Source organism: Triturus cristatus, chromosome 8 (genome assembly GCF_964204655.1).
Source record: "Triturus cristatus chromosome 8, aTriCri1.1, whole genome shotgun sequence".
NCBI classification, from domain to species: Eukaryota; Metazoa; Chordata; class Amphibia; order Caudata; family Salamandridae; genus Triturus; species Triturus cristatus.
Window position 1 is genome coordinate 980,731,104 of NC_140591.1, and position 21,940 is coordinate 980,753,043.

At 40.2% G+C, this 21,940-nt stretch overlaps 1 protein-coding gene across 1 annotated transcript in view; it reads left to right on the forward strand.

Annotated features, from left to right (window-relative positions):
- The window catches only part of MAP3K15 (mitogen-activated protein kinase kinase kinase 15), a 1,172,574-nt gene that overhangs the window by 904,504 nt on the left and 246,130 nt on the right, over positions 1 to 21,940 (forward strand). Inside the window, exons 19-20 of the mRNA XM_085622522.1 lie at positions 7,587 to 7,744; positions 19,689 to 19,872. Of these exons, the coding sequence (XP_085478648.1) occupies positions 7,587 to 7,744; positions 19,689 to 19,872 (342 nt within the window). The remainder of the gene's footprint in view (positions 1 to 7,586; positions 7,745 to 19,688; positions 19,873 to 21,940) is intronic.

Sequence of the window (21,940 nt, forward strand, 5' to 3'; positions counted from 1 at the left end):
AGTCTATGAACATTATAACCAATTCAATAATTTCTTATAAAAAAATTGCATGTTAACAATGTTTAAAAAAAATATATATATTATTAAATACCAATTATGTAAAATAAATATTTAAATAAATAAATTTAAATTACATCCCACACTATTCCCCCTTTAACACACAACACACTACACATACAAAATACACAATAGATTTAAATATCAATGTATCTCTTATTTACAATTAATAATACATTCTTTATAATTAATATAGTTATTAATTGACTAATTAAAACATATTAACTACGAAATTACAAATATTCACCTATTAATTATTAATTAACAATACATTAATTAGCAATAACAACAAATAAAATACAATAATACATTATTTATATTTACTATATTTAACTAACTAATAACAATTAATTAATAATAATTACAAATAAATAAAATATATCATTATTTATTTTATTTTAATTACATCCCACCCTATTCCCCTATAAACCCACAACCCACTACACATAAAAATTCACATAATTAATTTAATTATAAATTAATCACTTAATAAAATTAAATCACCAATTAATTACTAATTAACAATTAATTAACTATAACAATAAATAAATATTATAAATAAACTAATTATAATGTATATAATTAACCAAATAATAAAATAATTTTACAATTAATAATTAATTAACAATTAATTAATCTATTAATCAAATTAATTACCAATTATTAATTTATTACCAATTAATTAATCATAAATACCAATTAAACAATACATATTAATTCAATAATTATAATTAAATTACTTCCCACCCTATTCCCCTATAAACCCACAACCCACTACACATAAAAATTCACATAATTAATTGAATTATCAATTAATCACTTAATAAAATTAAATCACCAATTAATTACTAATTAACAATTAATTAATTAACAATAACAATAAATAAATATTAATAATAAACTAATTATAATGTATATAATTAACCAATTAATAAAATAATTTTACAATTAATAATTAATTAACAATTAATTAATCAATTAATTACCAATTATTAATTAATTACCAATTAATTAATCATAAATACCAATTAAACAATACATATTAATTCATTAATTATAATTAAATTACTTCCCACCCTATTCCCCTATAAACCCACAACCCGCTCTGATACTAAAACGCTAAATTAAATTTAAAATAATTATTAATCTCTAAACATTTATTTTTAAATGTATTACAATACATTACAATAAACTTTAACATACAAATAAAATACATATTAAATGACATTACATAAATAAATATCGATATTATTGACATCGAAATTTTTACTTACGATATTACTTACATCGATATTAATTACTTCGATATTATTAACTTCGATATTACTTACCTTGGGATCGATATTCTGTCCGTCGATATTCTTGACTTCGATATTCTGTACCTACGATATTAAAAACACGATATTATTGTAGGTCAAAATTTAAAACTCGATATTTTGGCTAAACACCCCTGGAGATGAAGACTGTTATACCTCCAATGCAGGATAAGGCAAAAAAGATAGTCCCGGTTGTTATGGGTGCAATAAAATTCATCATGAAAAGTCTGCAAACTTTTCTCTGTGGAGAAGCAATCTTTGACACAATGTAAGTGTTCCAGAAAGCACGTTAGCAGATTTTAGGTGTTAATGCTGTACAGTATACAAATATTATGTGACTCTGGAATTCTTGCCACATTTGTGCAAAAGAGAACCCAACCTGGAAACAATATCCCTAGGAAAGAGATACATTAGAACTGTAAGAGACAAATTAGGAAAATTACAATGTAAAAGTCAAGTTTATATCTCCTTGCTCATGTTAAAATTTGTTAAGATTTAGATAACATTGTAGAATCAATTTTTAGGACGTAATAAAATGATTTAATTTAAACTATTCCTCATCTGGGTATATCAATTTGTATTTGCAATAGGCAAAATGACAGAGTGTGTACAAACAGTTGGATAAAAAATGAGGACAGTACTAAATATTGTAAAGTGTTAGAGGTTTATGTCGATTTATTATGTAGGGAATACAGTAGAGTCAATAGGTAGGTATGGTTGACTTCTAATGCTCTTTTTCCAATTAGGTCTGTTAAAAAATGTTACTAAAAAACCTGCTACAAACATGTTAGGGGCATAGTTATTAACCACCCCTACCAAGGCCAAATTATCCTTCAAAATACCTAGTCAGGAGGGCACCTGGTGACCTAATTAAAATGTATAGTCTTTTAGTATGGAAATCAAGAGGTTACTTCTGGTGTTTGACACACAGATCAATTCTTGTGAATAAAAAAGCAGCTTGACCCATAGTTTAACAATGTTCGTGCTTTCTATACTTGTGTTAATAGATATCAAAGGCCTCTAAGCCCCTTTCTCAGGGTACTTTGTTTTTCACTTATTGTAATAACACTGAGGGAACGTTAGTGAGAAGCATATAATGTATCAAAATGTTCAAGTTATTTGCATCTATTTGAACGTTCATACTATGTTTTTTCTTTATCTTATGTAACGGGTGAAGAGTTTATGTTAGAAAAGAATGGTGTGTATTTCACTGCACTATATATTAGTGTGACATTCTTTGGTATTATAGAATATGAACAAATCTGGAAGGCTGTAATATATCTTTTGCAGCCTTAAAAAGGTCCTGGAACAAGAGATGAAACAGGTCTTGGTTGTGCTTTCTTGTTTTAAGAACTGATGATAGCATTTGTGAAGAAAATAAGATAATTTCTGGGACCAAGATGAAATTGTATGTTATCGTATATAAACCTACAAAGGACTATTTAATACTAGAGTGTGTATGTGGCGCTCACCTAGGACGCTTGTCCCACTGGAAAGCAACACAGTAATGTTGCCACTTAGGCCAGTAGGAGTGGTCCTATAAACATTGTAGACCAAAGCCTGCAAATTGTTTGCTGGAACAGGATGTAGTCTAACGGTTAGGGTGGTCGACTTCAAATCTGGGGAACCAGGTTCGAGTCTCGGCAACGACGCTCAACATCCTGTGATTCTGGGCAAATCACTTAATCTCCCCGTGCCTAACAAAAATGAATGTTTCCTCATGTAACGTAACTACTGCTCATGTAAAGCGCTCTGATACCTGATTTTGGGTCAAGTTCGCGCTATATAAATCTTCAAAGACAAGACAATTAGTTTGATTAAAAATGCAGGGCAAGATTTTGCAGAAGTCCCAGATCCCCCTGCAGAGTAGTCTGAAATAAATTATAATCCAGTGAAAAGGCTCCTCAGGGGCTCTGACCTCCCCCTATTGAACTGTCGCTTTTAAAAAAGATATTCACAATTCTCTTGCGTGGAAGTGCTCCTTGCCGGTACCTAGAGACTCTAGCAACCTGGATCCCTTAATTGACCAGTGAGATGGAGTCATAAATCCCTAGAGAAGAGATTGTCCTAACCAGCCTGATCTATCTTTTGAAACTTCTAGACCACCAGTTGTAATTCTTTCCTTTTCACTAATTCATCTTATTTTCCTGACATGTTGTTAGCAGTGAGGGTAGGATGGTCCTGAAGAATGCCTTTCACCTCAATAAATCAGGCTACATAGGCAGAAACATGTTGACCGCTCCTTGTGGATCAAATTAATACCCACTTCTATTTCTACCATTGGGGACACAATAAAAATTCTGTACCGCTCAGCAATAGGTATTTTTAATTTACACTCATTCCCCTCTGCACCAGTGCCCTTCATCAGAGACCTACACTCTCATCGTAAGGGCTTACTAGGCTTTCCAGTGAGACCCGTTTTGAAGTTACTGCGTGCCTGTAATGTGATATGCTTTTATGAAACTTATTTAATTGATTTTAGAAGCCTACTGTATTCGTAAAAACTGCTGCTATTTTCGCTGCTCATTTCCTCTTACCCGCACTTTAAAAAACAAATTAATTTGCCTATTTGCACATCTCCTATTTCTATCCTCTTTCCTTACCGGCGTGGTGATCCCCTCGAGGGGGTGGAGGGCCTCTCCAGCCTCGGGACGCTATCTTGCTGCTTGCAGCCGGTTGGCGCTCTAGCCTTTTCGATCCAGGGCGCATTTAATGCGCGTGGAACGGACGCACAGCGGACGCGCCGATGGCGCGCCTAAGGCAATCCCGTCTGCGCCCGTCCGTGTCCCTTCAGCGTCCAGCGCCAGGGAAGTCTCGATGGAAGTCTCAGGGTCAGGAGTTCTCTCGCCACGGGTCTTTTACTCTCGTGATGTCCTCATAGACCTGGAGCCAGCGGCCTGCCATCCCCCTCATTCCCTGGATGTGACTAAGAGGTCAGGTGTTGTGTGCAGTGTTTGTGGCTTCCAGCTAGGAGAGGGTCGTGGCCCCGTCTCCAAAGGCCTTCATAGCCTCAAGGAGCGGGATAATTTGGTGCATATTTCAGCCGCGCTTATCAATGTCCGCTCTCTAAAGAAACATCACGAGGATGTCTACTGTTTGCTGGAGGACGGCTCCCTAGACATGCTGTTTCTCACTGAGACCTGGCTTGACCCTTTTTCTGCTCCTACAGTTGCTCTGTCTACGCCGGTGGGCTATAGAATTCTTAGAGTTGACCGTCAGGGGTCAAGGGGAGGGGGGGTCGCTGTTATATATAAAGATAAATGGGACCTTCACCTGGGCAATTCAGAGGACTGGGCTGGTTGCGAGGCTCTTGACTTTAGTGCCCGTCTGTCAGCCCATTTCACAATTGGGGCCACCCTGATCTATCGGCCGCCGGGTCCTTCTGGGCCATTTCTTCAGGCCTGGGGAGATACCCTCACTTCAAGGGCGGTTAGGTTCTTCAATTTTCTTGTGTTGGGTGATCTGAACCTCCATGTGGATATGCCGGAGGATGGGGGGGCGGCAGACATGCTTGACATTCTTCATACGGCCCAGTTAGTGCAGCACGTTGGCCTCCCCACTCATCGGGCTGGCCACATATTGGACCCCATCTGTTCCAACTTCCCTATCCAGGTTACAGACCCTCTCCCTGTGACATGGTCTGATCATTTTATATCCTGCTTCTCCTGGTCCGTCTCCAGGGCCGATGCTCGGGTGCTGAGCTCAGCTATGCCCGTTCTGGGGAAAGTGGATCCTCTAGAATTTGCGCAGGCTCTGGACATGGCCAGACCCGTGCTGTCGGGAGGTCTGGAGGAGTGTATGTCAGACTTCACGGGTTGGGTGTCCGGTGCAGTGAATTCCATCTCCTCTCGCCGCCCAATCAAACCGACTAGAGTCACTCCCTCAAGACCTTGGTTCACTCCTGCCCTAAAAGCGCTCAAACATGAGTGCAAAATTTTGGAACGCACTTGGCGGAGGAGTAACTATTGCCCCCTGGCCAAAGTCAATCTTAGAAGGATGCAAAGGTCCTATTATGGTGCTATTTCGGTGGCTAAAGGTAATTTCTTTGCGGCCCGCATTGATGCGGCCAGGAACAATTCGAAAGAAATCTTTTCCATAGTGCGGAGCTTCATCTCCCCGCTAGCCCAAGCTAGTGTGACTCCCTCCTCTTTTGACTGGTGCAATACCTTGTCCAGGTTTTTCAGGGATAAAATCGTGGCTATCCAGACTTCGCTCGCTCCTGATACTGGTGCCCAGACTGGGGCTCAGATAGCACAGGTGGCTCCTCCCACTCTGCTGTCCGCTTTTAGCCCTGTCCACCCTGTAGAAACTCTCAAATTACTCAGAGGGCTCAAGTCTGGGTCTCCTGCTGACGCCTGTCCGGCCAGACTCCTGGTGGATGTAGCGGAGAGCATTTATCTTGAAGTCACCCTGATTGTAAATCTCTCTCTTCAGACTGAGGTGGTTCCGCAGGCCTGGAAGCAGGCCAAGATCTTACCGTCACTTAAAAAACCCTCTCTTGACCCGCTTATTCCAGGCAACTATCGCCCCATCTCCCTACTGCCAGCCATTGCTAAGGTTTGTGAGAAGGTGGTGCATAAACAACTGTCTGACTTTGTGGAGGAGGAGGCAATCTTGCACCCAGCGCAATCGGGGTTTCGTGCGGGACATTGCACTGAGACGGTCTTGGTCGAGGTTGTGGAGGCTATTCAGACTTGCTTGGATGCCGGGGTAGAGCTGCTCTGATTCTGCTTGACCTCTCGGCCGCCTTTGATACAGTCCCGCACGATCTCCTGCTCACCCGTCTTGCTGAGGTTGGCGTGTCTGGGACCGTATGGGGCTGGCTTAGGTCTTTCTTGGCTGGCAGGGTCGAGCAGATCTGGCTTCCCCCCTTCTATTCTTCCCCCCACTCGGTCACCAGGGGTGTACCGCAGGGCTCTTCCCTGAGCCCTTTGCTCTTCAACATTTATGTTATGCCTCTGATCCATCTGGCTGAAGCTCTTGGGGCTAAGGTTTTGGCCTATGCTGACGACACCCAGCTTCTCTTCACTTTGGATAAGACTCCCAGCTCGGCTCTTGCGGCCCAACAGTGCCTTCGCTCAGTATTCACCTGGCTGGCTGATGCTCAGCTCAAATGTAATGAGCAGAAATCTGAGGTTCTGCTCTTTGGCACTTTCCCCGCTGACTTTCGCCAACAACTGTGGCCTCAAGAGCTTCCTCTACCTCTCGCTGAAGGACAGCTTGCTAAGTACTTGGGGGTCTGGTTCGAGGAGAATCTACTGTTCGCTACCCATATTAAGAAAACTGCTGGCTGCTGCTTCGGTCTCATTAAAACTCTTAGGAAATTCTTTCCTCTTCTCCCACAGTCAGCCAGAGTCACAGTTACTTGTGCTCTTATTCTCTCCCGTCTAGACTACGCCAACTCCCTTTTTTTGGGCTCTCCGGGCTACCTGATCAAAAAGTTGCAGGTAGTCCAGAACACGGCGGCTAGACTACTTCTGGGTCTCTCTTCCAGGAAGAGTGTCACGGCCCATCTTCATTCACTGCACTGGCTTCCGGTTGCGGCTAGAATAAAATTCAAATCTCTGGTTCTGGTTCATCGTGCCCTTCATGGCCAGGGTCCTTTATATCTCCAGAAACGCTTTTCCCATTATGTCCCCGCGCGGACCTTGCGCTCGGCTTCCTTAGGCCTGGCGCTGATTCTGCGCTACAAACTGCAGAGGATGGGAGGCTGTTCTCTGGTGGTAAGGGCCAGCAGGGCCTGGAATGCCCTCCCTCTTGATCTACGCCTTACTCAGGAGCTCGCAGTCTTCAAAAGGAAGCTTAAGACATTTATCTTCGTATGATTGGCATTGTTTCCCTCAGGTTCGCGCCGGGATACTCTTGAGTAGCTGAGCGCGCTACAAGTGGAGAATAACATAACATAACGTAAGACACCCAGCGTGATATAATCTCTGAAAAAGAAGAACATATTGCAAGCTCCCTTATGGAGGGAGAAGATTGCACCAGGATCATTATGATCGGTGCCGGGGTTATGGGGGTGGGGGGGATGATGAGCCATGCCACTTACTGGGTGGATGAGGGCTTTTGTAGTGTTGAGAATAATACCTGAACACATCATGTTCTAGCTATGATTTTTTGCTTCTTGGGCAAGGTATATTTATTGTGATTATGTTAAATAACTGTGCCTATTAAAATGTGAGTATAAATGGATTAACTGTTTTGCTTTATCAGGAACTTTGCAATATATGGCGCCTGAAATCATCGACAAGGGGCCTCGAGGATATGGTGCTCCGGCTGATATTTGGTCTCTCGGCTGTACTATTATTGAAATGGCCACAGGCAAACCTCCATTTCATGAACTAGGAGAACCACAAGCTGCCATGTTTAAGGTAAGATTATATACATTATATATATCTTTTTTACATTGACATATTTTAGTATTTCCCTTTACAAAATTAAAAAAATTGAATACTGTATAAATGTTGAATGGACAGAACAATAAAATTTAACATCTGAGAGCCAATGAAAAATTGGAATTTCTTAAATCACAGGTATTACATCTGACACAATATTATCAAGTACAGCAGGAAGACCAATAAACCAATGAGCACAGTAACGTAGTTCAACTCCTATGCAGTTGAGAGGAAATCCATTTTATAATTCCTTGTGAATGCGGTTACAGATCTATTAACAATTTTGGATGACAGACAAAAGGCGTCAATAGAGTGCTCAACAACAAAGAGTGCTCTTTAAGTTGTGTTGGCCAGATAAATGCACTTGAAATTGTTACTTAGTAAGTTAAGTGAAGTTTAGAGGATGGCTTGGTGATGTTTTGACATGGTGCAGAAATTAGCTCTTTCCATTCCTTAAGTGGCTCGTAAGACCTCTTAAGTCTTTTTAAGTACTTCAGATAATACTTCCAGTACCATGATTCTTATTTAGTAGGTATTTGATTTTGATGTTGAAGGTATTGGATGTGGTGTCTACATACATATCAGTGCAATTAGGTAGTTTTTGTAATCCTCTCATATATCATTCACATACATACATCATTACAAATCACCAAACTTCTTTTAACTCATACAGATCCCATCTCACACATGGGCTGTGCCAGGTGTATAAAAGGTGAACAAGCACCAAGATGGAAAACGTAAATGGATATGTTGATTGCCATGTCACAATGATGAAGCCTAGCCTGAGAATAATTCAGGTTTTTCAACATCGCTTTTTGTCTTGTCTGGACAAAAAGCTGGACATCAATTATTATATGGCTGGAGTGCAGTATGGAGCCTATAGATCCCCTATCAATCTGTCTCAAACAATGTGCAAGCCATCCTCCAACTGTAGGCACTTTATATAACCAGTTTGTGGTTTATTCTCAATATTGGGCCATGCTGAGAAGTGTGAATAATATATTTTCCTCACTTTGGGCCTCCACTATCTCAGTAAGTGACCATTTAGTAAAAATTGCCTACCATGGTGTTCCATGAGAGTGTGCCACCTCTAAAATGTTCTGTATAAAAGGCTTGCTTGTTTTCATGTCCATCACTAGATAATGTCTATAACAGTAAGGGCATATCATTCTCTCCTACAGAAATACACATATCCTGGTTAAATTTAATCTCTCAGCCTCAAACTTGGTTTTAACAAAGGCGCATATATTGGGTGGTAACAAGAGCAAAATAGGCACATTTTAACAATTATTTAGCATAAAATTATAAATCAGCTAATTTCTACTCAATCATCTGACATTAATACCCTGTCCCCTACACAAATATTACTTACAATGATTTATTATTGCATCCGTTGACACATCGGTCTAAATTTCCCTTTAAAAAATTTAGGAAAAATGAGATTTTACACACAATTTCACTTTATGGAAAATTTCCATGCCCACATTTCATAAACATTGTGAAAAAAGTTCAAAATTCCATATCGCTCAGCTGCTTGAGGAACAGACAACAAGGCAGATTTTGAACTATGCCCGATGTACCACAAATTAATTTCATACCCTGGTCTTTCTTCCTATGTAATCCTATTCTGTTTTCTACCCTGTTCTCTCAAGCAAAGTCTTCTCCCAGGGCATGAACAAATCACAGTCATGATCTCATTTGTCTTGCTGCCATAACAAGTTTCTCTCACAGGTTCAAAGCCCTAGAATTCTCTGTTTTTTATAAGAGAGTACTAGAAGCTGCTGGATCTAGGTTTTTCACTTAACAGCTTTTTCTTAGCTTTCTTCACATTACAGCCCTAGAGCCATCCATCTGGGAGGCCCCATCTGATATCTGTCAAGAAGAATAATGAAGAAAATGCAACAAAAATATGGCCACATTAGCTTCCAGCCTGTTGGTGCAAGACAACATTTAATCAGCAAAACATATTCATACCTGATCAGAAGGTTATGTATGTATGTAGCATTTCTATAGCACACAGCTAGCTAAAAGACAGCGGAGCTCTGTACTGGGTCATCATAACTGACTTTACCAGAGCTCTCCATCTTTCAGAAAAGAAAATCATGTCCCCAGCATTCAGCTGTTTATACCCAGATTGAACAGACACAAAATCAAACCAAATTCTACAGGTAGACAATTAATATACTTACCTATGTAATATCAATATTTTTTTCCACAATATTTTTTGTAGTTGATGTACTTTACATTACAAGTGAGAAAATGGAATACTGTGGACCATTTTCTGCAATGTTTTTCTTTTGCAAGATTTCTAAAGTACATTTTCTATCATATGACTTTCCCCAATATTTGTTAGATCAGAATAAGCATAATACGTCTGATCACTCTCCTCCCTCCCAATGTCAGGACTTTCCCCACCTTTTGTAAGACTGGAATTAGGATAGTTAAAAGACCCCCAGGCCTCAATGTTAACACTGCTCCAAGTGTTTGTTAGGTTGGATTTAGACAAGGAAATCAGATCCCCTTCCGCCCAATGAATCTAGTTTCTACAATGATTGTTAGTTTTTAATTAAAGGGGTAAATCAGTGAAGTGTGCCCACTACCACTGTGCTCATATAGACATTGTTGAAGGCACTGAATATTCAGACCAGAGACTCTTTACTTTTCTTTTCAACATATCCTTTCTTTTCTCCTTAATTCTGAGATTAGATGAGGCAGGGAAAACTGTACCATCAGGAGAAGGGAGTGGAGTAGCTGCACAATAATAAAGTACTGTGAGAAATGAAAGGGTTTATTGTGGCACTTCTACAGGTTTCTGTGGTGACCCTAAATAGGGAACACGTGGTGTGGCTATTTCCATGGAAAGATATGTGCTTCTTTAAGCATTATTGCTGCCTCTCGCACGTGCCAAATGGATTAGAATGCTGCGAGGGGAGCTGAACTCAGCACGTCATCAGTGACAGAGGGTTAAAGCAATGATGGTAGTGAAGTAGGTTCCCTGCTTGGCAGTGATGAAAGTCTCAAGCAGTGGAGGTTCATGACTTCTTGTTACCAGCTACTACCAACCTGAACAATGGGGCTATTTCAATGTGATTCCTGCATAACATGCAAACCATGGTCTGTGTCATTGACAAAGGTTGCCAGCCTTGGGCTTAAGCACATCGGAACCACACTTGCATCAGGCTCATTCAGGTCCAATGCCAGAGTATTGCATATTTGCGGACCCTGCTGGGGTTAAATCCAGAATACCCAGACAGTAAGCAAGTGTGTTGGTACTCTTTGATACTTCATGACAAAACGAATCAGACTTTTTGAGATCTTATCACATGGAGTATCATATTTTGACAGACTTCAGGAAATAAAGATAAGACAAAAGTTATAACCAATTAGCGTTTGCATGAGTGCTCCTCAGACCATTTTTTATCTCAGGAATAAGACCTTTTCCCTATCCTGCTGCTTATACTCGACAGTAAAAAAAACTAGGGGGGTATCTTTGAAACCCTTTCCACACACATAGTTGGTGTTTTAATCTTTTTTCGTCTGACCTATTTGGATAACCACATGTGTAGATTCATATTCTCCATAAATTGACCTGACCTGTTGAAGAGCCCACCAAATTCCTATAGCAGTCAAAATGACTGTCTACTTTTTGCATTTATCATTTTAACTTTAAACCACTGAAACTATTATGTTGTCAGTTTGAATCCACAATTTCTGTTTTGGTTACAGTTTTTGTCAAAATTATTGTAATGTTTGTATGGGTTTTTAAAGTTTGAGATAATCTTTATAAATCATTTGTCCTATCTGTTGGCTCAGATGTAATTAGTTTTTTTAATGTAAGACGTATATACAAAACCACTACTTCTCTTGGATATCAGTCACTAGACATACTCTAATTGTAGAAATGTAATTGAGCAACAAATCTATTTGACTATATTAAAACACCAAGATTTAGTCCATTTGTTTGCCTCTGAAGGCACGTTGTTACATATTAATATTATCATAGGTGAAGCACTGAAAGAAACACGAGGGAGCCAAGCATTAACCCAATGCAAACACAATAAAAACACTATACTTTATCAACCCTGTTCAAGAATAAAACAACATGAGAGACCCTAATATTTTCTGGAATGGTATCTTAGTCTGTTTGGGTTTTTTTCTCCCAGAAAATGGATATTCTAGTGTTTACTACTTTGGCATAATGGTTTCATGTGTATGTGTACACAACACTCACTCTTGAAGATTGTTAACTTTCTATTCTCAAAATGCAAGCTCTCACCCCTCTTCTTGGGCAGATGGAATTTTTACTCATAATAATCTCTTTTTTTACACTCCATCCTCGTGTCCCCTGAATCCTACCCTCTCAAACTATCAGATGGGTTTTTAGACTATGTTTATCAGTCCCCCCTGTCATCATGTATGTTCCTGATTTCAGAATTGCTTGTGTTGAGCTAAAAAAGCTATTGTTAGATCCTTGATAAGTAAACATCTGAAAGACAGGCCAGCCCAGGTAATCGCAGACCAATTAAAAATAGCTATATGTACAAACACTGAATGAGTAGTTACAGCGGAGGATCAAGAATTCATGCAATCAAATTACTTGCAAGAACCATTTCAAGCTGGCTTCATTCTTTTTAAGAGTAGCAGAGACAGTCCTTATTGCTCTGAATGATCATCTGTGCACAGTGGCTGATGGTTTCACTATTATAAATATAGGATTTCTTAAATGTGTATAGCAACTTCTAGCTTGGGGTATGAGAGTGGCTCTGTTCTTTCCCGGTGTGTGGAATATTGGCACTGGCTCCTTTGCCTGCCATCCACATTCACAGTGGACATCCTAAGGAGGCCATGCAGAATGCTTTTTAAATTAAATTTTGTAGCATCTTTTTTCATCTGCTAGGAACCCTTGATTCAGTCGTTGAGGTCCTTCTTGTCTATGCATACTAATGAGATTCAGATCTTCCTGTGAATTGATAGCAATCAAGGTAGTCAATAGCATCAAATGTGGCCTCTAGGCTGATAATGATGGGAGATGGTTCATAAACACTTTGCTGAAAATCATTGAAAATAAAGGAGCTTTTTTGTTTTTGGTGGCAAGACTTGCAGAAATCTAATTGGTGTTGACCCTACTTTAGAGGCTCCTGTGCAGCACCCAAGGCTGGTTGCTGGGTGAGAATTCTCTTACTCTATTCATCTGGTTAATTCAGTGGTGATATTCTGCTTCCTTTATCTAAAAGTTGTAAGGCCATTACTACTCATGGGCACAGAGTGAAAGGATTGGTCTCATTTCTCCTGTGCGGACTGCACTTCTTTGGGCAGTGGTGGGTCTGCTCAAACTGAAGACACCCAAGGCCCTACATAAACATACCCTGTAATTTGTAGTTTCCATTCTCCACCATTGTACTCCTGCTCTCACTTGTGGATTCTCTGATGAGAAATTACAAATTGTTCAATCTGTCTGACTGCCCACAGCAGAGTCCTCTGGAACATGGTCTCATACATGTAGATTTCTGTTTCACTTTTGAATCAAGCGTTTGAAAATAATTTGGTATTTAAAAAAGCACCAAAAACTCTCTCTTAGTAGATTTGATGGCTGAAGTAAGATAAAGGGTGAGGTCAGCAGTTGGGGGTAAAATGTCCTCTATAACTCTTTCTTCCTGTCCTCTAATATGGGCACCCCTTAGAAACTATCTTTTAGTGATTAAGATAAGTTTCCACCTGCATAAAGATCGAAAGCCCCTCAATTAAACGTAACCATAAGTGGCTGTCTTTATGGCTGCATGCTCCGGTAGAAAGTAATTACCTCTATTACCAGGACCATTGCAACAAAATGGGGATTAATCACATCATGTCCTCAAAGTTGGACTACTTTAATTTTGTAATGTAAAGTAAAAGAATATAAACTATTATTTTTAAGCTTTAAAAAAGAATTTTTTAATTAATTTACTAAAAAACATGAAAATAATTTCAAACTACGAAGCAATTTAAAAGAAAAAATATAGAATTTAAAAAGATATACTTTCAAAATAAATACATCCAAAGTATTTATGAATAAAATTAAAAAAAGAAATGCAAAATAGTAATAAAACTAATCTAAAACATTAAAACAAAAATATTCAAATAAACTACTTTATTTTATTTTATTTTTATTCGAGTTTCGGTTAAGTACATTTAGTCCACGATGTTTGCAAAAAAGCAAAGTGGGATTGCAGTCCCAGACGTAGCCGGAGGAAACCAAGTAGTTGATGTTACAGAGTTTACAGGAGCAGATTACAGTAAGGTATAAAAGAATCTATTATATAGGAAAAAAAAAAGAAAATAGACTGAAGCCTGTATCTACAAATCATAACAGTCCCTCCCACCCCATACCATCCAGCAGGGCAAAGCATCACGGCAATAGTGCATCAGGGTGAAGCAAAAATCTAGGCAGGCCCGAGGGAGGAAGGCACGCATGAGCGGCTTGGCTCTGTCTATGGTACAAGGCCATCATCCCCTATGATGTCCCCAGGGGTCACACAGTCAGGAGTAACCCCTCTCCCCATGCAGAAGTGTTCTGAGATCAGACAGCATCCCATCCCAGCTGGGGGCCAATAAATAGTTGCACAAGCCCATAGTCTTCTCCCTCCGTAGTGCATGGGAAAAATACATTTTGAGGGGAACGGGATCCAACATACGATTCTAAATTCAATCTAGCGTACGATGAGGAAAACACATACAATAGTGGGTCCGATATTTATTCTAATTCCAGTCTAATAAACGTTTGGGATGGTGCATACACTGGAAGTTGTAGTTTGAGATACTCTTAGAGTTGAGAATATTAGAAAGAAGGATAAAAATTGTCATAGAGCAAATGTGAGTAAATACATAATTTATTGTATTACTTGATTACAATAAGCACACAACCATAAAAAATGCATATGAATATACAGTAAAATATTATTTTGTTTAAAACCTGTTCAAATTAATATAGCAGCTAAAATGTAGTAACTTGTCGGAATCTAATATAAACAAAACCTAGAAATTTCATTGGTGCACTAATAACCCAAAGGATTGCGTATTGAAACAATAATTTAAAGCTTCCTTTTTTGTCCTGGTATTTGCCTCGAGAAAGGAAGCATGAAGGTTTTGTTTCCATAGACCTAGCCGTTTAGGACATATGCAAATAACATGTTTGCTGTTTCTACCGTGCAGACTCCTGTACAGTAGAAACCAATTTGATCGAAGGTAGGTAGTACAATTCTGCAATTAGAATTCCAACATGAGGGCAGTCATACCGAAAGTAGCTCATGCAGCAGACCTAGCAGTACATTACAGCTCACATGCAAAGTTGTAAAAGCTTGGAGAAAAGAAAACCTTTCTCAAACATTAAACTTGCCACTTCGAGTAGGTGTACATTTTTGACGCAAAGCCCTGTCTACATTGTTTAGTGAATAATTGCTTCAAAATCCATGGGTTGTTACATGAGAAATCCCACATACCACTCCTGGTATGCCACCTTGACACAAAGCACAGCAACATTTCTCACAGTGCTATTTTGTGTTACTTAAGGACTATTTTAGTACTGGAAAGAAAAATCCCAATGCAACACTTTGTGCTAGTATGAGTCACTTTTGTGGTACTAACCTGGCAAAAGTGTTAGTAAATCTGGGACTCAGTGCTTAATTTGTGAAAGGGGTTGCGGTTGGTGGGCCCTGCTCCTCCTTTCTGTGGTTCAGTGATTACCTTCACCATCAGACTTTGACCCAGAGCAAGAGATAGTGTGAGAGAAAAAGGTAGAAAAGGGAAATTTTTAAATAGGGAAAAAAATAGGGAAAAGGGGAAAAAGGTCTCGCACGACCAGGGTAAACAGACAGTAAGTGTGGGTTGATGTAAGAAAGCGACATGAAGTGGAGTAAAGATGAGACAGACTTGGTATTTGGCAACCCTGGCATTCACCAGCGTTGGTAGTGGGGTTCTAAGAAAAACTTTGAGTCCCTGCTCTTACTTTATCTGTTTTTACAAGCTGTTGCGGTAGCTGGCACATGTTTTCACATAACCAAAACCTTGAGTAAGCTCTTTGATCTCCTGCCGTTGTCAGCTAGGAAAACTGTTGCAGTAGCCTTGATCACTTCTAGGCTGGACTACTGCAACAGTTTATATGCAGGAGCCAACAGATCGGTACTCCACAGACTACAAATGGTCCAACATGCAGCTGCCCGCCTAGTATTAGACTGGCCCCGTAGATCATCAGCTTCTGCAGCAATGGATGCATTACACTGGTTACCAATTGCAAAGAGAATTCTTTTTAAGGTCCTCTTGATTACCTTTAGGGCTTTTCACCATCGAGGCCCTAAATATCTAACCCAGGGTTTTAGGCGATACAATCCGGTACGCTGTCTAAGATCTGTGGGCCAAAACCTGCTGGTTATCCCTAAATTTAAGCTGACAACTAAAGGTGGCAAATCTTTCTTCGTGTTGGCTGCTAAAGCCTGGAACAAGCTTCCCTTTTCCTTACGTTCCTTGTCGGATGAAACCCAATACAGGAAAGCATTAAAAACTTGGGTATACTCTATGTCCGATTCAGCTTGTATAGCAATGGTCTCAGATGTAGTGTGCTGCGCGTAATCTGTGTCTACTCCCCCCCTTCTCGTACATCTGAGCTGGGTGAGCGCCAAGATACTCCCTGGAGTGGTAGCAGCGCTATAGAAGTAGTTTTTACATTACATTACATTACATTACATTACAAATTGAGCACTGCTTCTTTCACAAAAACCCATATGCCATCTATTGGATGTAATACCATGCGCCTGCGAAACATGGTATACCTGAAACTAAACCAATGCTAAATGCATTGTTTTCTTTTGAGAAAAAAAAAGTATATTATCGTCATGGTCCAGAATTAAAGCTCAAAATATGTTGGAGACTTTCAAGTACTTTTGTGTGGTGGGAAGCTTGGCAAAAGATATCTAGCAAATTTCAGAAATAAGAAAAAATGGTAAAATAATGATTCACCGATAACCTTGACCCCGTGGTTGATATAAGATGCTGATCCCTCAAAAATCATTAAAATCCTTGTTGTGGTCTTAGTCGGTTGTTAATCATGTTGAATTTTCCACAAATTCTGTCAGAGAAAATAGTCTAAAGACACAAGAGGCAGGGCTAAACATTCTGCACTGGCTACATGGAGGCTAATGGGCGCCTATGTTTTGTTTTGGGGTGCATAATATTACATTAGCCTGTTCTGACTAAGGAATGTGCTTACTGTTCATTATTGTATGAATGCAAAAACCTACCTAACCTGTAGGCAAACACCCTGGAATGGAAAATGACTGTTGAAAAGTTTAAAACAGGTAATTAGTTGACGTTCAGGTTTATTCTACTTCAGACACGTTTATCAACAGAAAACAGAAATCAGGTTTCCAATCTTGTGAATTGTAATATAGCCTTATAGCCCACCATAGCGGACTCAACCAGCCATTACAGGTCCGCTCCAGCGTTAAAGGCCCAAGCCGAAGGCAAGGGCCTTTAACAAGGGATTGGTCCTTTAATGGCTGGTAGTGCCTGCTATGGAGGGCTCTAAGGCTATTAGAACATTCCGCCACCTAGAGGGCAGAATGTTCTAATTTGTAAAACAAAGGCCTCATAGATCCCAAGGGGGTTGAAATCCACTCGGGCTCCGTGAGGCCTTTGTTAATCGATGGAATGTTGATGCTCCGGGCTTCTACCGGCCATTAGAAGCCCGGAGCACTCCATTGTTTTCAATGCATTGCACAACATTCCAATGCACAAATTATTATTAATGACTTATTGTGACATTAACTAGTATGCAAACCATAAAAATAATTATTTTTGTGATTTAAACAATTAGTAACCTTCTTAAAGAACTCCATGACACTCGCAATGCAAAGTGGTCCATGCCAGCATTCAAATCTATGAACTGCAAGCTGCAAGCATATGGTATAATAAGTCTGCCAGTCAGGACCTTTTTATTTCAGAAAGCCATTTCAGAACTGCTGTTCAAGCCTTGCTCTCTTGCATCTGGGTGGTGGAAACTTCCTGCCCCCTCACCTCCTGGACTCCACACTGCCCCCTCCCCTAAAGGTATCGTAAATGCCATACCACCTCTTATCCAGGACCTGAAGAAATATGATCACATCCAAATGGAATTCCATTGGCTCCCCTTGCCAGTCTGCACCATCTTCAAAACAAGGTGCATCATTTAGAAATCCATCAGGACCAACACTCCAGCTTAACTTTAAGACAAGCTCTTCATTGCTGGTGGCTCTCAGCACACTCGTAGGCAAGACACAATTAGACTGGAGACTAAGAAATATAAGAAAGATAAAACAAGGCACCAGGCATTTCCATCTGGGATCAAAATCAACATCCTAGTGTCCATCAGGACCACCACAACGCCTCTCTAACTTAGGAAAGAGGTGAAGGTGGGCCTCTTTGAATAACTCTACATCACAATGTACTAACAGTACCCTTTTGCCTCCAGAATCCAGCTGCCTCTCCTATCACTTGTTGACTGTATGCTTGCATTTGACCCTGTACGGCTCTCCTCTGCCTCTTGCCTAGGATCGCTTTATACATATAGTGCATGCATGCATACATGCATGCGTGCACACAAGTGTTTCTACTCATTTTCCTGTGAGAATACCACTCTACACAATTCGGGCGCTCACTTGATATGGAAACTAACCCGGTATTACCAGATGAGATTCCACTCCTGTTTCTGCCATGCTCAGTGATGCCACTTTCTTTTAAAATATCCTACTTGCAAAGCGAGGTAAAATCGGAAAATAATCCATAAATGGAAAAAAAATGTGCAGTAAATAGCCCACTAATTCTGGGTGCTGAATGTTACTCCCCACTCCAGGCCCAAAACTTGTAATTGTCCAGTATTTTGATAATAGTAATGGTATCAAAAAGACCAGGTCCTCCAGTATTGCCACCATTTTTTTACGGGCAACTCCTGTTATTCTCACACCCGTTAATACTACCTTCTTTCCCTTTTCCATATCCCACTTGCAAAAATAGATGGAATGAGAAAATAGTACATAATTTTTTTTAAAATACAGTAAATAGCTAATTAAATATGGGACCTGAAAGTTATTCCCCATTGCAGATCCAAAATTCATAATTGCCCAGTATTGGGCTAATGGTAACGAAAGTACCATATCTTGAAGTTGCTGTTGTATCTTTACAAGCAGCTTCTAATGAGACCCTTTGTGCCCACTTGGCTGGCTATGCTGCTGGCTTCTAAGGTCACTGATTACAAGCTGAGTAGAGAAATGACCCAATGAACATCTGGCCGGTAAAATCACACTGGGAATGGGCACAGCCTCGGTCTCCAGCCCAGTCCGATCTCTTCAAAGCGCATGGAAGCTTTATTGACCGTCCCTCCTTCCCTCTCCCGTCCTCCATACCCTCTACTGCACCCTTTGCCGCACCCTGCCCCTTACAGACACCGTTACTACTTACTCAATGCAGGATATTCATGTGTGTGTAAAACCCACAGATTTTAGAATTTCGTGCAGCAGACGCCATCCCGAATCTCCAATGCCCACCACCCAGTGACATATATTTCCTAACTCGTAAATGGGCCCAAGGTTGGGTAACAGTAAGAGGCATAACAGTGCATGGACAACAGATCCCCCATTACAAAGTGACACATATAAGTCCAACTTAGAATCTGCTTTTTTATAGGAAAAAAATGGATTTAGTATTTTGAAATTAGAGTACAAAAAGGACTTGCCATGCCCTGGTGGATGTTATTTCATGTTATATTGTGTTAAATGCTATGCTACGGTATTTTGTGCTATACTATAGTGTTGGAAATGTACATTCCCTGGCATGCAGTCACCTGGTGGAGCATGCGCATATGCGCTGTATGGAATGCGAACCAGACCAAGAAGCTTCTCTGTTTCTTTTTTCACAGGTGGGGATGTTTAAAATCCATCCTGAAATTCCAGAGTCGCTGTCGGGAGAAGCCAGGGCCTTTATTTTGCTCTGCTTTGAGCCGGACACGGTGAAGCGCGCTACTGTTGCTGACCTGCTGAGGGAGCCCTTCTTGAAGCAAGTGATCAAGGGCAAAAAGAATAAAATTGCCTTCAAGCCTTCAGGTAAGGAAGGAGCACCAAGAATGTTACCAAACGCAGAATTGACGAAGCCAAGCGTATCTAAGGTAGGGTCGGGTCAGCCAGATCATTGCCAGAGTTTCAAAATACCTTCTGGCTATGTGAATGTTTACATTTACTATACATGGGCACTAGGTTAGTGCCCTTCATTTCTGGTGCTTTGCAGCACTTTTAAGATCTTCCTAGAGTTTCTTGTTGTTCAAATTGGTGTATTATCTGATACGTTTCCCTCGTCTTGATTGCTTGATTTTGCTTGCATAGAAGTGTCACTAATAGTCGTTGAAATCTCACTCATATTTACAATGAAATTATGAAAATGTCACACATAGCAATGTGAAACGTTGGCACCTATGTACACAAAGTTATCAAATGTGGAATTCTTAAAGTTCTTGATATACGTTGGACACTCCGGGCCATATTTACAATGAAAGTGACTCAGTGTGTGCCGCAAGCCATTTGGCTGGGCCGCACTGAGTCACTTTCAAAGCACAGGGATGCGACATATTTACAACAATATGTCACTGTGCTTCCCCCTGTGCTTCCCCCTGCGCTGGCGCACAATCGGCTGCCATGTGCCAGTGCAGGCACTTTTGCACCCTGGTGCAAGGATGCCTTTGTCATGTGGAGATTGTTTTTGTGCAGGAAGGGACACCTCCCTGCACAAAAACAATCAATTGGGGTGATTTCCTCTTTCCATGTATGCTGTAGAATGCAGCACACATTGAAAGAGAAAAAAAAAGGATAAATGTAAACATTTCTCCTTGTTATGCCTCGCTACACCACTCCTGGGGTGGCGTAGCATTCGGACGCATTTCCAGGTTTACGATTTCTCACAGCGACACCCATGTCACGCCCCTTACACGCAAAGCGTTGCGTGAGAAGGGGCGATATTTACAATAACACGTAAAGCCACGCAGGGTGGCTTTACGTGTCCCTGTAAATATCGGGAAGCAGGTTGCACAGCCGGTGCATCACGCAATGTGACGTACCGGGTGGCGCAAAAGACTTGTAAATAAGCCCCTCTAGGTTTAAAGAAAAGGATCTTCCCTGCAATTCAGAGCTAATGACTCTGCCTGTATATATTAATCCAGATGCCACATTTACATCAAAATCAAAAACCGCACAAGGATATTTGACTTTCCTGGGAAAAAAAATGTTGCCATTGTTGTGCCCCTTGTTTCTTAATCAAAAAAGTGACTTTTCAGGCCCATTGGTGGCATTCTAGAGCTCTCATCTTACCTTGCATTATGAAAGTACTGGCTCTGTACAAAATCCACACGAGGCAGAGGCAGACTCTCTCACCCTTCATTCCTTTTGCAGTTATGTAATTCTCTAATAATTAAAAGCCCGAAGTTAATAAGGACAAGCCTATTAATCTGTATTTAAACCAGTTTGGATTTATTATAAGCATCATAATGCATCATAATGAATTTTCACTGCAAGAACCAATTCTGTTTCTGGAGCAAGACCAAGGTCAGGCTTTCTGCTCCATTCCTGTTTGGAGTCTGGTGTGCCAAGAAGAGGCCTATAATGAAATATCTCAATTACTGCCAAATGCAGTTTGAAGTTGAAAACATTTAGGGAAACATGATGACAAAGTCATGCATTTCTTTTTTGCTTTATTACTGGGATCAAGTGATGTTAATGTGTGAGTGCTAATAGAAAGTACGTGCGCCCTAATGATGGGTTTAAGAAGATATTATCTAATGAATAGTTTTTCTGCCTCTAAATGCAATTTTTTTATATACAGTGTTGTAAAGGTGCTATCTTTAACAATACTCCTTGGTTTTCCCTTTGCTCTTTGTAGTGTACCGAAAATAACAGGTGTCACTATTATGCAATTTATTGGTGCTTCTTTTATCCCCCTCAGAAGGTGAACCTCCCTTCCCAGGATTCAAACTCGTAGTATCTTACTGCATACCCGCTCCCGGTGTTTATCTCACTGAGCCATACTCACAGAGCCTTATTCTAAGAAAAAATGTGCAGCTTTGCTGTCATGCTTGGGCAGTGGCGGTCCGTGCAAGTAAGTGTGGTGAGCAGGGGTGGGGTCGTG